Here is an 18051-nt window from a genome sequence, read left to right on the forward strand (position 1 = left end):
CATATACTTAAATAAATAAATATTGAACAAAAAACATATCGTAATTAGCAACTTTAATTCAACAAAAACTCAAGTCCCTCATGTGCATCCCCCATGTGCATCTCATTTTAGCCCCACAGCTATTAAATCTATGAACTAGCCACCACACTGAAAAAAATATTGCAGAATTTATGCTTTTTATGATGCCAACATTGATGTGTTTGTGTGCGTATGCGTGAGTGTGTGCGTGTGTTAGTTTATCTAACGACACGACACGACACGTTCACGTTCACGTACTGTAAACAACATAAATACACTGAAAAAAATTAATACAAATGAAATATACAAAATAGAAAAAAATACAATAAAAATAATATTTATCGTGAGTATTTAGCATATTAAATTAACAGCAAAAAATATTTATATATTTATATAAAAATTTTTTTAAACATACTTTTTCATTTGAAGTCTTTATTTAAAATAATTTTTATGTGTTTTTCATGAAAAAATAACAGTACAGTAAAACTTTAAACAAATATTTTAGCAAAAATATCTGTGAATTTGTTAAATTTTTATTTATTGAATTGTTTTTTTTGGTTTTTCGTTTCGTTAGTTTTGGAAAATGGATTTTCCTTTTCTGTGGATTTTGAAATATTTTAACAATAAATGTGTTGTTTAAATACTCTTAGGTATTGAGATACGTTAATTCGTTCTTTTTATATGATATTGATTAATGAAATTATAAAATTATGAAATTACATTTTATTAGAATTGGTATTTTGCGTTTTAAATTACTTCAGTTCATAATTTAAATGGCTTTTTGAACGGAGCGGCAAGTTGAAGCGAAAATCTTATCAAAAGACTGCAAATTCAACTTGCAAAACTAAAGTAGAGCAAAATCTATCGAAAATTGTTTAAAATTTAAATTTGGCAACGCTTCAGCGTTGATTTCAAGTTTTACATTCTTATATTTTTACATTTTTTAATTTAATAAATGTTTTTTTTTCTGTTAATTTATATATATTTTACAAAAATAAAAGAGACCGCATATATGACTAATTTTTTAATACATTTACAAATACACAACAAAAAAATAAAAATAATTTAGAAAATAAAAAGCTTTTCGAATCTTATATATTATATATAATATTTTTCATATATATATAAACATATATAACATATTAATATATGATTCAGTTTTAAAGTGACTTAACATTTTTTTTTCAAAGAAATAATATTATTTAATTTTCTTTTTCGTTCAGTGAACACTTTTAAATATACAAATATTTGAAAAAACAAAATGAAGTTTATGAAAAAGCTTTTTAAAATGCTTTTAGCGCAATACATAACAATACCTAAAGCTTTTTTTTTCTTTATCAAATTCATTCAAATATTAATTTTTTATATAATTAAATTCTATTATTTTCGTTTCTACATGAATAAATATTGGTTTATATATATTATTTTTAGTAATTCTTCAGTGTTTCTTCAGTAATTTCTTCAGAGTATATTACAAGGCAAGACAATTATTAAATACGACTACTGCAATAGATATTTCTGAAATGAAGGATATATGGCATTCCATGTCAAACAGTGCATATTCATTGCTTAGAAAATTATATAGATAGGGGCTATACTCATACTGATGTACAAGATCTAATATTATAGCGCCTGCAATTGCACAATTTTGTCAGTAGATGACATATCTATATACATTTTGGCTATTGGACTTAACTAATACCAACATTTAAACAAATTAAATGAGTGTTTTTTTTTTATTAAAAGAACTGAAATTCCCACTAACATACAAATACCACTGTCAGCAAGTAAAGTAACTTACCAATATTATCAATTTGTGACATGATTTGAAACTTAATCCAGCAAAGTGTTTACACTTAGATTTATCGAACTTTATGACGACATTTTTATTTTAATTTTGTAGTAGTTTTAATTGTACTTTAAGTAAGTACAATAGTCTCAACACAACATTATATTGTGAATTGCAACAATTCATTAGATGGATCTAAGACTATAATCCAAACAAATTTCGGAAAGAGAGAGAGAGATTGAGAGTAATTGGCTTATAAATACATAGATGAGTTAAAGCTTTGTTAAATGAGACTTTTGAGCTTACGAATAGGTTTTATATATCTGAGCAGCAGAATGGTATCGGAAATGACAAAAAGAATCTCTTAAACTTGAACTTTTATTACGTTCAAGGCTTCAATGAGAATTATTTTTTAAGTTTAAAAATTTTTTAAACTTCATTGTTCTTCAATAGGATTCTGTTACCGCATTTTATGACTATATATAATTTAGTCTCATGAAATTAACTATAATTATTAACTGCTTGTACTATGAAGACATGTGTTATAACAAAATAATGCAAATTATTAAAAAATTTTTAAACTAAAATTAATTTGCTTTCAATTACTTTTGTTTTGAGAATTGTCTTGCTTCGTTTTATAAAAGAAATTAGTTCCAATTTTTAATGGAAACAGTGTTATACATTATATATCATAATTTATTTATCATTATTAACAAATTAACAATCAAAAATTTTATTTTAACTTTAACAATTATTTTATTATATTTTTTAAGCTATTTCGCTATTCTTTTCTAATACTAGAACGAGTATGAAATTCAAAAAAACCAAAGAAAAAATTAAATAAGAACCAAAACATAAAAAAAAACTATACACATCGGTTTTCTGATTTGAAAAACGAATTGAATTTATTTTAAAAATTTTAAATTCTAAAGTTACTAATTAAAAAATTGATGCAAAAATTTTTTTATTGAATCCGTTAATTTTAAAATCGAACAAAAAGAGAGAGTGAGAGAAGAAACGAACCCATCATTCATTGCAATGCAAATTAATTAGTAAGAATCGTTATGAAACCCATTAAAAAGAAAACAAAAAAAAAGAAATCATCAAAAATTTAATTAAAATAGCTGTAATTAGTTTTCACACACTAAATTTGTAAGCATTAATTAAAACAAAAAAAAAAAATCAATAAAAAATTAAATTAAAAATTTAAAAAAATATATATATTATATAAGCAGTAATAAGTTAATATTAAATTACAAAATTTTTATAATACTAATAAAAATTATGTTATTCACTCACATTCTGCAGCAAATTGCATTTTTTTGTACAAATCCTTCCTTACTCTTTTACTCTTAACTTATTTATTTTATTTTGAAAATTAATTTTTAATAAAATTTTTCCATTAAATAATTCTCCTCCTTACTCAATTTGCAAACAATGAACATGCACACGCCTATATATATTATATTTCTATTAGATTTATAAGTAAACAGAAATGTATATTTAATCTTATGATTTAATCTTATAATATATATATATATTTATATACATACTAATTAAGTAATGCAATTAAAGTTAATGCCTCAATAGGAATCAGAAACTTATAAATAATTAATCTTCTTCTTTTGTTTTTTAAGAAAAATCTTAAAACTCAAAGCTTTCATAATAACTTTCATAATTATTATTATGAAATAATAATTATAATTTTGAATCAATGATATAAGATACTTAAAAGTTTCACTGTAAAACACCGTGTACCAGTATAATGTAAAATCATTTTCTACGTCCCCTTCTCTTATAATTAAAACTAAAGCATTTGAAGCATAGAAATTTTTAGTTTTGACGCATTATTTTTGCCTCCTAGAAATATGCAAGTAAAATATATTAGAAATTTTGGTTCGTCTTTACACGAATTGAAAATAAGAGGCACATAAACGAGTCAATGAGTTTAGTTTAATGTTATGTTAATGCCCACATTGCATCACAATTCAGGAAAGCAAAACTGCACTGCCACTCCTTAACATAACAGCAGTCTGTAAGACGTGTTCAGCAACCAATCAAAATGTAGGCATCAAATAATGCCGAATGATCATACATAATCAATCCATAATCATTTGCCTCGGACACATATTCACAGAGAACAGAAAATGTAAAGACAACTTCACATTACATGTAACATAAAGCACTAACATGTGTGTCGTTTCCGTTGCACTAAACGCTCTTTAAGCTTTTGATTCTCCATTTTAAGCGGGATGCAGACTAACATTTTTGAGTTTCATTCAAAAGAGAAAGTCCATGAATGAAACTCAAACATTATAGTCTACACCTTTGAATGACACGCATCCAACATGTTCAAGTGCTCACCAAAATTTTGGGGAGTACATCATTTAGCCTCTCGCAAATATGTCGTGTTCGACTATCTCCAACACCCAAAAACTTGCATTCGCCATTCAAAATCATATTTTTGCATGGTTAACCTACATTAACACACCTACAGCGTGCGTGAACACCGTTATTCTTCAAAAACTATGCTTGAATGACAAATTTTGAATGTGAGCATGTTCAAGTTCGGTCGCTAGAATAAATTCGAGCAAGAGAGAGCGCAACTTGAATGATATCCAAAAATGATAGTCTGACATACCTGAGTATGTCACAGCCGATTTAACATTTCTGTTCCAACTTAACAGCAACAAAAATGTTTAGCCTTTAATTGCATTACATTACATTTGAAATATTATGTATATTAAACTTAGATGCCACTGTATCTATAAATCAAAAAAAAAAAACAGAAAAGAATATTAACATACATTTTAAAACTTAAGATATCATTTCGAAGCAATTCCTTACACAACACGCAATTGGAACATTTTTTCCTATTTGAAATTAAAAAAAAATTATATAAATTATATAAATTATTTAAAATTTTGAAACAATGAAACTTTCTCTACTCCACTCTTGACGAAATTGTCTCACTACTAAATTGCACAGACAACTTAAATATTCAATGGAATATACATAAGCAAAATTACTCGAGCACAATTTTTTTCCTTTACTTTTTCCATTACTTTTTCCATTACTTTTTTCCATTACTTTATATATACACTAGATAATTTTAGTAAGTTTCATTTGAACTTTGATTTATATTCTTCAGCTTACGTAGAGCAGAAATTTATTTCCGTAGCTTAGCCCATTTTGCATACTAAATTAGCTTGAACTCGGCACTTGGTATTCTTTTTTTTATACATTTAGCCACTTAACTGCATATGCACCTGAATTAGTATCGAAATTAAAATTTTTAGCAAGTACTTTTTAATGCAATCCTTGTGTTTTTCTTTGTTGTTTGTTTGTTTATTATTAAAATATTTTAATTTTTGTTCATTCATTGAAGTAATTTATGTGACTTTTGAATGCAATGTTTACACTAAAAAATTGAACCAGTGGAGCTGAACCAGTGGACTCACCTCAGCAAGTGGCCAGCCAACTGGCCAGCCAACTGGCCAGCCAAGTGGCCAGCCAAGTGACCAATCACGCACATAACTTGTGGGTGTGGCACAAAATATTATTTCATTTTCTGCACATGCAACCAACTAATGTTGCCTTAATTAAGCATAAATTAACATTTTGATGCACTTTTGCAACTATTCCTGATCAAACTGCACTTAATCAACTAAATTTGCAACAAAATCAAAAGCTTTGAAAGCCATAAATAAAGCGCAATTTCGCAATAAATAATCCACCGCAAAATGCAAAAAAGGATACGACATCCTTTTGTGGCTACAAAAAACTACAAAAATCAAAAAATTAATTGAGGTAGTGAGTAAATATATAACAAAAATAAATTTGTATAACAGAAGTACATATGTATAAGTTTAATTGTGTGGACACCTAAATTTATAAATATTTTTGAAAATATTTTCAACTGTATTCGCGGTTGTTTTTTTTTAGTAAGTAGAATTATTTTAACTATCTGAGGTTTTTCAAATATACTTTCCTCTCACATTCGTCACTAATTATCTCAGTTTTTGAAATACATCCATAATCATCTCATACTTACACAATACTTCAGTAGACCAGCTTTAGCCCATAAAAAATTTTTACAGCTGCTATGTGTTTGGATTTAGCTAAGCCTTCGAGATTAATAGGCACAGAACCCAATTCCAGCTGCAACTGATATATGCCTTTTCCTGGTCCTTCAGATGCAGTCCACAAGAATGATCATATTTCTTTGATGAAATTTATAGGCACTTAGAGCTGTTTTTGCTAAGGTTTAAGATCTTTTCTAACTGTGTTTATTCAAGGTTGATGTATTTTTTGTCTCCGCATACTCTATCACTTCTTCCAAAGGTAAGCAAGACTGTCTTCTTCTTACATGCGAATTAAGTCGTAAACTCTGCAGAATCGTTTGAGACCTTTCTGAAATGTTTGTCCTTTCATAACCTTGATACCCCTCATTGACCAGTCTCCAGGTTATGGATACAGAGTTAAGAAAAAAAGTTTTTTTCATTTTATATTTTTTTATCGCATACATAGATATGTGAACAAATCGAGAGATGGATAGATAAATACATAGGTAGCGAGTTAGATGGGTGGATAAATAGATAAATATAGGGACATATACATAAACAGATGGATAAGTGAATAGATATGCTGACTATAAAATATTTGTTATCGCTTATGCTGATAGCTTATTTGTGCTCATTTCAAGCACTTTTTTGGAGATGGGATTTTTGCGTTACTCAATCGCATCAAATTTTAATTGATAATGCAATTCCGTTGAATAAAGCTATCATCTCTTTTATATATTTTGCTTGTGGGAATGAGTAGAAGTTGAAAGGTATTTTTCTTTTCGTATAGCAAAGATATTAGTTCCAGGTACGAACGAATATGGAAAAAAATTTGGCAAATATTATGTCAGTATCTACTGACATATTTTTGCCAACATACTTTTGCGTATAAACTTTGTCAAATAAATTAAAGGATAATGCAATTTAATCCTTTTAATTTCGGTCGAATTACTGTCGTTCTACTTTTGTGTCATTGTTTTGTGGAAATATTGTGTCCGTTTTTATCAGCATAAGCGCACATAAGCCTGAAGAAAAACGCAGTAGCTAAGTATGTATGTATGCATGCGTATGAATGTTTGTAAATACATATGTGCAGATAACTCGAACAAACTCACTTTTATGTGCTAAACTTTATTTAATTCTTTCAATTTTTTTGGAAATTTTTCAGTCTTTTTGCCATCGAAAATTTTTGTCAAAATTTTGTAGTTCCGCATAAAAGGCATTAAAATAAAAATATAAAAAAAAATGTGTCTACAAGTGAGTTATTTAAAAATATTATTTTAAGAACTAAAAAAAAACATGCAGTTTTATCTATTTTTTTAATTCTACTGCGAATTTCTCCTCTCATGGATTTTGAGTTTTTAGTGACATTTTTCCGCTTTTCCGCTTTTTCGCTGCATTTTTGTGCATTTTTGCTGCATTTTTATGCATTTTTATGCATTTTTGCTGCTTGACAAAACCATTTGTGCGGAATCAAAAGTTTTAGATAATTTCCACTACCTTCGGTTTTATCTATACTTTAATTCTGCGCAATTATTTGTAGTACATGAGAACAAAGCATAATAGTCTGAGTTTGCTTTTGTATAGATTAAATACGCCATTATAATCTGCATAAGAACTTTCAAAATAATCCACACATATGAAAAGTTTTTGTTTTTATCTATTTGATAAACTCTAATGTTATTCCAATGGGAGGGGAGTTAAGTTCAACAGATTTATATGGGAGTAGCTTGTAGCTTTAAAGAAGTCAAAACCGACAATACAGTTTGCATATGACATACTTATGTCATATACCAAGTGGTGCCAAACATATGCCACCCAGTAAAGTACAGTATATACCTAGTACTTGAAAGTACTTCGATAAATGTGTTAACGTTTACTGTGATAATTGACAATATTAAACACTACTCAATACAAAAATAAGCAGACAATCAATTGACCAATGTGCTACCTTTAATTACTGGTAGAAATCTTATATTTTTTGCATATGCGTAATATTTTAGTTACATATGAACTACCTGCTCATGTTATTTATAATGGCATTTAAAACCAAAACTATCCTATTTATCTGCAGGCGTTATCCACATTTTGAAATACATTCTCAAACTTTTCGTAGACCACTTAAGGCTTCTTAGGGCATATTATAGAATAACACAGACTAAAAGAGTTACTATATAAAATTTTACAAAATTTAAACAATTATTTAAATATTTAAACAAATTTAACAATATAAGATTTAACAATAGATCTGTGTAAGAAATCTTTCGTCAAATTGGATGCAGTGAATTCTCACCTCTTGCAAAATCCGTGCTATGCGTTCACAACTATATTATCTATATAGTATATCTAAAGTTATAGCATAAGTTATAACAGTTACGGTACTAACATTTGTTTCTTACTATAATATATTAAAAGTTATTATTATTATTAAATAATTGGCTATGAATGCACCGCAACCTAAAAGATCTATTGTGTCCGTAAATGCCTAACAAAAACAAATCTCGATTATTAATAAATATCGTACTTGTTGAGGACCTGATTTTACCTACTTGATTAGGGAAGAAGATTGCGCTTCTAGGTCTACGTTGTGTCACTGAACAGTTACATAGATCATTTTCTGTTGTTTCCTCCTCCTCATGACAGAGTCGTCATGAAACACTTTCTATCACACCTACATTCCTCATATGGTAATTGAGTCTACAGTGTCTTATAATATTATTTCTGCTTAGGTTGAGGATAGTGAATACTTTGATGTCTGCAGGATCAATAAATCTTCTTGATTACCGCATGCCTGTTTGAGCTATCCAGTGTTCAAGTAGACTTTGTTTGTACCGTTCACGCATTAAATCATTTGTGAAACTATTTGTCACCCCACAGAAGAGCTCTGGACCAATGAGCGGTCGCTTCTCTTATTATTGTTATTATGTTGAAGGATCTGCATTGCGATGTAGGAACCAATTGTGCACCATTCATAGAATTAGAGTATTTTACCAAGTTCAATACCTTCAATGAATTGTAATATTGAATTTCCATTTCACAGATTTATTGCTTTATTCGATATGATATACCCACTTAGCTATTACTCTCATTTAGGCATCAGTGCGAAGGAAGTTCCTAACACATACAGGTTGCTACTTCATTCCAGGAAAAAACAAATGTTCTAGAGAGAGAGAGAGAGAGAGAGAGAGAGAGAGAGAGAGAGAAACGATGTGGTAACTCCTTCTTCTTCAGAATTTCTATATCCGAAAATAATGACACAAAAACTTATTTTTATAATCAATTTAATTGGAATAAATGGTACTTATTTGTGAATCAACAAGGAAAAAATAAACAAATGTAAAAAATAATGAAAATATGTTCATGCAAATTTGATGGAAATAATAAAGCGAGGGGAAAGGCTTATATGTTATTGTATAAATAATATAAAATTATTAATAAAAATAAATATTTGCATCGTCATATTTTGTTGATTGCACTAATCGAACTCATAAAATATGAAAACAATAAATTTTTATTGACATGCATGTGCATGAATTGTCTTTCTTTTCCAAAAACAACAACCGATGAGTAGCGATGGATGGGTATGAGTATGCGTGTATGTGCGAGTATGCTGGTGCATAAGTCAATATGCAAACGAGTGAATTAAATTGCATAAATTGAGCACTTGTAGAAATCCAAAGCAAAAAAAAAAAACACAAAATATAATAACATGAAAAATGCAATATCCTTTTTTCCAAACATGCAACATGCAACAAAACTGCATTGCAGTGCATAAATTGCAAATGAAATGCAATTTATGTGTTTTTTTTGGATCGTCAAATGCTGCAATCGATTGATATATGCCCCGACATAATTCAATAGTTTTGAAGGAATTTGAAGGAAAAAAATCAAAACATTAATAAAGTCAAAAAGCACAAAAACAAAACTATTGACAAAGCAACGAAAGGATAATATTTTTAAGCTAAAAATATCGATAAATTTACATTTTTTTTTTTGCTTTTTTTGCATTAAAAGTGCTTTTATGATTTCATTTTCATTTTCTTTTTCGTGTTTTTTTTTTTTTTTTTTTTGTTGCAAAAACCAAATTTTTGCATTGATTTATAGCCAACAGCAGCAACAACAACAACAACAAGAGCGGTAGTGACTTTGTTGTCGGTTTTTTTTATTTGATAGCGCAAAATGGCGTTACATAGAGGAACATGCAACTCTGTTATTCTATGCTGACTTCAGAGATTATTGCCGTTACAAATGTCACTGCAATTGTTTATGTCAAACTAAAAATTTTTAACGACAAAAACGAGCAACACCACCAACAACAACAACAATAACAAATCGACTGTTTCACATGTCTAAGTTTGTTCAGTTGTTGTTTCATTCGTATTGTTCGTATTGTAGATATTTTCCTTGCAAGCTTAAACATTTTTAGCATTAATCAAGCTAATCCTTGTGAATCCTGTCATTAAATTTATCAGCTCACAACATCATCGCTGGGTTAAGCCATATAGAAATGTCATGAAAAGAGTCTGAACACTTAGAATACCACACAGACACACATATCCACACTTTCAAACATGAGTGGAAGTGTACACACCCTCGTTTACACACTACGATTTTGTTGATTTCGTTGGCAGCTGAAATTATGTTTTTATGTTTTATGCAAGTGTTTGCATGCGGGTTTGTTGGTATTTGTGTATTTAGTAGCAGGAAATAAAGTTTTAAAATACTTTCGAAAAATTAAAAAAACAAAAAAACAGAAAACAAAAAACAAAAAACAAAAAGAAAAATAGAAGATGACAACAACTTTGCCAAAAAAAAAAATTATGGCAAAAAGGAGTTGAAGATAAGCAGCCGGAAAAGTTTACTTATCTTAATACTGACTGCAAAACTTCTAGTCCTTGCAGTGCTGCCAACTTTTGTTATAAATATTAAAGCTGACGGTGAAGTATTGCTTATGGCATTTTAAGCACTCTTTAGTCGCCGCTTTCATGTGTTTTTAAAGAAATATTTTGGTTAAATTAGTAGTAGATTAGTAGATTAGTTAATGTTAAGCACAGGGAGTTCTTCAAAGATCCATTCAGTAGTTTCCATTATATATATTCGGTTTTATACCATTGTCTTGTTAATCCTACAAGTAGGCTATAAGACTTTTTATTACTAAATCTGCACTCTATCGCTACCAGACAACTGTTTAAATGAGAATATCCACTCAGCGGTCTCCTTTTGCTAAATGTTTGTCTAATACCTCTGGCATAAGTATTCAAAGCATAGCCTGAGTAATTTTGACTTAAGCTATTTAGAACTTATAGAACTGTGGTATTAATTTGGGTCCTTTCTTAGTGCCTAAGTAAAGTGGTCATTTTGTTAGACTTGCTTCTACATTTAATGCCTACATTTACATTTACATCTAATGATAAAAATAGTGCATATGTTAATGTCTTTTATAATAAATAGTTGAAATTAATCACACAATCAAATTTAATGGCAAATTGTTGCAACATAAAAACAATATACAAACTTTAGTGCCTAAGCTTAATAAAATATGCTCTTATAGTTAGCTCTTCTCAACAAAGAGCTTAGATAAAGCTCAAGAATGGATAATTGTACTAGCTGGCCAATTCCACTCATAGAACTAAAAGTTTCATTGCGATACCAGATTAGACACCTCAACGGTAGTTGATGATAGTACACAGAATTTTGCCAATTTTACAAGATAATTCAATATAACATCAAAGACAAAGTTCAATCAGAAACAAAGGAGATACTACAAAATTTCGTTTATTCCCGGTTTATTACACCTCTCCAATCAACGCTGCTAGTGCGTTTTACCGACAAATATTTCTTTCTGATACATATCAGACCAGTGACGACTGCTCTAAGGTGCGGAGGTGTGCGGTGAACACCCTAACATAATTTGCAAAATGTTAAATAACATAGGTACATAAATTTATTAAGTATCTTCACATCAAGAATTATTATTATTTATTACATTTCCATATATATATATTTTTAAAGTTTTAGCAAAAACAATTAAATATAATTGTCTATGAAAACTCAATCAATTTACTTCTGTTAGCCGCTATACTTGTTAGTTGTGCTCATATATTTGCAGCTCAAATCACAGAAAATTTCTATTATATTTCGTCTCTCCCCTTTGTGTGCAAAGAAGTTGACCACACATTCATACGTTGCATATGAACAAAATAATGTGTGTGTGCTCCCGTTCGTAATATCAGAAATAGAGATTTATATAGTGGGAATTGTATGAGAGTAATTTTCTGTTCTCTTCGAATATCAACTGCATGCATACGAATCCAACATGATGATTTGCCAAAGTGATTGCATGAGCGGCTGAAGTTTGCAGCTCATCTCACCATACATTTCTATCACATTTCGTCTCTCCCCTTTTAACAGTAACACCCACGAATTTCTGTTCTTACTGTGCGGAGTACATGTGCGCACATTTGTACGTTGCAAGTGAGTTTGATTTTGTTTGATCACTGGATAAACATGTATGGTTCTGAGTTAAAACTCTTTTGTTTGAAAAAAGTTGGTTTGATGTTACAAGTATATGAAAAGTTTTGTTTTTGATATAATATTAAATTTATATATAAATTATTAATTTAATTTGTTTAATATGTTATTTTGTTAATGAATTGTTAATATAATATTACGAATATATTGTTGCCTAACATAATATAGTTATTATTAATAAAACATCTCATATATTTTAATATAAGTGGTACATGTAAAAACAACATTATAGAAGGGCCGCACACCCTTCCAGATAGGGCACGCGTCGTCACTGTATCAGACTATTCGAAAAATTTATAAAACTGTTTTAAAGCTATTTTAGATTTGAAATAGATGCTGACTTCAACTCTTTCTCGTATTTTAAACCCATCTGCATAGATGTTATTCCGCTTTGCAGCATTCCTCATATTCGATAATTGCTTTTATTCTTTTTCAATGATGCCTAATCGGTAGTGTGATGCATAATATAGTCTTATCAGTCTGCAGTACTACGTTTCATAGAGCTATGTCCAAAGGATGTTCGAGTTAGCTGCTCAGTTATGTGTAGTCTTTCAGCTAACTTTAATGCTCTATTTTCTGCAAAAGGTCAACCTGTGGTTGGTTGAGAATATCTTCAAGAGCAGCAGTTAGAGTTGTTCTTATGGTTTTAGTGGTGTAAAACACCGAGGCCTGCTATATCATTACCAAAGGCTTCATGCATGCTTTTTTTGTTTGTTAATTTAAGTTTGCCATATTGGATTGCCATCAAGTAATATGGATCTAACAACCGTTGTATAAGACCAGTGCATAAATCAGAAGAAAAGCTCCATTTGGTCCCCAATATCTTTCTACATGCATATAGAGCTACCACAGTAGCAGGTTATTCACAAGTTTCCCTAGGAAGTTGATATGATTTCTTTTGTGAGACTGAAAGCTTTCAGCTCCTTGAATTTATATAAATGTACAAATGATTTAAATGGCAAAAAATTTAAATACCTTTTGACCACTACTTCACATTGTTCTACTTTATCATATGTATTGTAAATTGAATTCAAATTATTTGTTAATTAAATACATTTATTACACCAAAATATACTTTATTATATCTATCAATTATATCTATCTACATATATATTTCAATAAATAAGGCTTAATATTTATTACCCAATTAATATTTTTCATAATCCTTGAACAAAGCAATAATGCTATCTCCTATTTTTGCAATGCGTTTAAGGAATTAACGAAGCTTCATTTAATTCCTTCCGTAAATTGTAATTAATTAACTGCGAAACATAAATAATTAATTCAATTATTATCAAATTTTAGTGTAAACGTTGCATGACTCAACTTTTATTTAATTTTTTGTTACAATAATAAATTTATGATGTATCGATACTTTTTAATTAAATATAAATTTATTTTTCATGATTAAAAGAATCCTTTTAAGCAAATAACCGCAATAAAACTGCAACTGCAACTGCCACTGCAACTGCAACTGCAACTGCGACTGCAACTGCCATTGCATACGAGCAACTTCCATTATAAATCAGTAGCACTATTTTTACATGAAATGCTTTATTTTATGTACTCGTATTTATTGTACATAAATACTCTTGAATATGTAACACTGGTGCTTATTGTATGTTTTAATTTTTATTTTATTTTTATGATTTCTTGTACAATAAATATAATTAATAATTATTAATGAATTGCAAACAATCGCTTTCATACAACAAAGTACCTTATTCAGTTAATTTGTTTAAATATTTCGTTTTATTGGTTTTGTTGGTTTGTTGGTTTGTTGGTTTGAAATTAAGTAAAAGTGCCACACAGCAACACTGACAAATTGCATTGAACTGCAACGCTGCATTTTGTATATAAAATTAAAGTAAACAAAAGTAAAATAATAATATTTTTAGTTTTAATTAAATCAACTCTGAAAAGTATATTAACAAAACCATATTAAGAACGGCTTGTAAATCTTTAGTTACGTGTAAAAATATTTATAGATATTTTCAGTTGAGTTTTATAATTAAAACTTATAGTTTCATTATTTTTTTGTTTAACAACCTTAACAACAAAAATCTTTCTGCTAATTTACTAACTCAAACAATTTACTTTTCTCTTTTTTGTTAACTTTATACGTTGTATTGAAATATAAACGTACATACGTACATATGCGTACAAACAAAATACAAAATACAGGGCTCCGATTTACCCATTTACATATGGTATGAAAGCTATCCAGAACACATCGAAGAGGGTTACAAAGGTCGCGTCTCGCGTGTGTCACAGGACTCGCCATTCGGTTCTGCGTCACTCAATTTGACCAACATCAAAGAGTCGGATCAGGGTTGGTATGAGTGCAAAGTTGTGTTCCTAAACCGTGATCCCAAACAGCATAAAAACGGTACATGGTTCCATTTAGATGTGCATGCACCGCCACGATTTAGCGTTACACCAGAGGATATTATTTATGTTAATTTAGGTAAGTAAAATTTTAACATTACTTTCTTTTTCAAGTATTTAAACAATTATTTTAAAATAATTCAAATAAAATTAATTATACAATATTAGACACTGTATATGAATAAGAATAAAGTATCATGAGTCAATACACAGATTATTTGGCAATGTATAATACCCCATCCATAGCGTATGGAACAGGGAAGAAGGAACGCAAAGATATTCTGTTTCTTTGACACATAGATCATTTGAAAAGGTGTGTAATTATTAATTTTACTGCATTTATAGTGCCACCACTCTTAATAAGAGCGTTATTTGCTCCTATCAAAATGATCGAATTATTGAAATGAACACGTCCAAATTATGAAAATATTTTTAAGCAAAGCATTTTCGACTTTCCGTTGAATTTTCAACACTAGTTTCAAAAAAAGTGTTCTCTTCTTGTGGTATTTCTTTGACAAATTTCTTTGTCAAATTTCTTTGACAATTATCATAATTGGGTCAAAAAAAAAAAAATAATATTCTTTCTTTTGCTAATATGGACAAATTTACAACATACCTTGTACATCAATTTGATTCAGTTGCATCCGCACGTACCATACAGAAAATACCATTGACTTTTGTATTTCTTTCCTGAAAGGTGAGGAAAAATTTCTTAAGTATGTGTAATGGTAACCACCCAACAAATGTATTTGATGCGCTTCGCACGAGGCACAAATAATGCGCATCGCTCTTCTCGTCAATCTATTGGTGTTTATCGCTTTGATGCTCTGATTGATTAAAATATTGCACACGTTGCTCTCGTGTTCTCGTAATATGCGGACATTACAAGGTATGTGCATCGATAATGCTTATTTGAAAAATATTTAAGCTGCTTCGAGCATAGCAAGTGCCTTATATATATGAAAGCATCACCACCCCAAGTAAGTTTCCCGCAACGGGTCTTGACCGACTGCCGGCTTTTTTGTGCTGATAATATTAGGATATGTTGGTAAAGAATATCACCAAGAAAGTTTTAGTGGTGTTTTCCCATTCCAAATGCTGTACTCAATGTAGAAAACAGACATCGTAGTGATTTTATAATACTCATCTACTCATACTTTCTAAAACACATATTTGCTGCTTGATTAGGCACTGATTCTTCGTTGCCGACATTTATAATAAATGTTTGTATTCTTTTTACATTTACGTGTATATCAAGTAAAGAAAAGAGGATTTGTGGATAGAAATATGTTTACTACTTTATTTACCTGTAAAACATTCCGTAAATTTTTTACACTGCCATTGACAAGACCATTCTTAGATTGTGAGGGTCACCAGACTGAGTTATATGCTTCCATTCTTAGTCTCCAGTCTTAATTTCTGAAGAACTCCGATTTTTTTACTACTCATTATTTATCTCTATTATGATATATATATTATATATTAGAGATAATATCTATTACGAGTATGTCAACTGGATATCACGATCTTCCATGATTATTTCAATTTTTTCTATTATTTTTTCACTGAAACTTATGGATTCATGGAGTGAGCCAGTATCAACTTCATGTAGTTGACTATTCTTCATTATCCGATTGACATTGTGATCAAATAAATGAATCCCACATTACACCGTCTAACATAATAGTTTGTGGAATGAATTTCTATGTTGTTTTGTTTTTTTAATTGAAACAGTCTTATTTCATATGAATTCATTTAATTTAATTGTCTTTCTCTTTCTATGTCCCTCAACAGATTAGGCAAAGTTATGTTTAAAACCGATCCTTAAACAGATTTCATGTAGACCATGTTATGTATGCGCTAATTCATTAATTGCAGGCTCATATGAGATTGACGTCTTTTACTCTTATTTTCCTTTTACAAGTTCTTTACGATTTATACTTAATGCTACTCTTCAGATAATTGAGTTACATATATATCACTACATGTAGTGGTTGAGTTGCTCTAGAGCAGATCTTAAGGACGTCTTCTCTCTTAGTATTTGGTTATCTTGAAAGTTTCTGCGAGGTGTATATTTTTGATTTAAGATGTACATGCATGATTTGAACCAATTTATTCTCTTTGTGAATTTTGTGAGACTTCTGATATCAGTTTCTATAAGTTCTTTGGAGTTCTTCTCTCCTTGCTAGAGGTAAACAATTCTTCTTCTTTTTCTTGGCAGATACCACTGATATTATTAATAAGCAATCGATACAGTGTATGTTAATAATCGGAGTTAATAATAGGATTTCAGTTTTACTGAGATTAGTGAACTCTGATCTTTTGGCACAGCTTTTGCGTACCCGATCTTTAAGTGCCAGTTGACGTGGTACGCAGACGATGGGTATATTGTTCTGTAGCGAAGGATATATCGACTTTTGACTAAATATACGTGTAACATTCAAGTACTTTCAATCTTATTGTTATTTTTAATAATACATATTTCAGTCATGTCTTTCAATAAGAATTATATTATTAAATTTCTTTCTTCCAAAATTTTTTTTTTGCATAAATTTTTTTTCTGCAAGCAATATTTTTCTTTGTACCATACCAACAATTTTCCTAAGAAAATCCTTTCTTCCATTTTAAATAAAACTAAATTCATATTTTTTTTTTTTAAACTGAAATGTTTCGCACAATTTATTAGTTCAGATTTGTCATTATAAATTATTTTTTATCACACATCAAATTTTCTTATTCAGAGTTATAAATTTCAGTTTTGTGTGTGTATGTGTGTGTGTGTGTGTGTGTTTGTTTGTGTAAGTAAAGCTGTTATCACCTAAATAATATAAAGAACCCTTCTTGTCTTCCTGCGGGGCTCCTTCGCATTCGCAATTCGCACAAAAGCACTGTTGCCGCACAAAATATGATTCCCATTTTTCAAACTCGCACGTACCAAAGGCGATTACAACTGAAAGTGTATCATGATGACTTTCAGTTTAAGTTTCAGTTTGAGTTAAGTAGATTTTTCATTTTATATGGAATAATTCTGATTTCGCTCTGCCATTTCATCATCATCCTGCATGCATGCCTTGCCTGGCCTGGCCTTGCCTTGCCGTGCCTTGCATAACTGTGAACAGTCGCTTATGTGGTATATGTATTAGATTTTTGGTGCTAGGGGTGGGTGGATGCGTATATTTCAGTTTTAAGCACATCAACTAAATATAGAAATCTTCTTAAGCAATTTTTCACCTCTAAGCAATCAGTTGTCACAAATTCAAA

At 29.6% G+C, this 18051-nt stretch overlaps 1 protein-coding gene across 1 annotated transcript in view; it reads left to right on the forward strand.

The window, feature by feature from the left end:
• LOC119688214 (protein turtle) overlaps window positions 1-18051 on the forward strand; it is a 122418-nt gene that overhangs the window by 27191 nt on the left and 77176 nt on the right. Inside the window, exon 4 of the mRNA XM_038102897.1 lies at window positions 14587-14869. Within this exon, the coding sequence (XP_037958825.1) occupies window positions 14587-14869 (283 nt within the window). The remainder of the gene's footprint in view (window positions 1-14586; window positions 14870-18051) is intronic.

This window comes from Teleopsis dalmanni, chromosome X, assembly GCF_002237135.1.
Source record: "Teleopsis dalmanni isolate 2A chromosome X, ASM223713v2, whole genome shotgun sequence".
Taxonomy (NCBI): domain Eukaryota; kingdom Metazoa; phylum Arthropoda; class Insecta; order Diptera; family Diopsidae; genus Teleopsis; species Teleopsis dalmanni.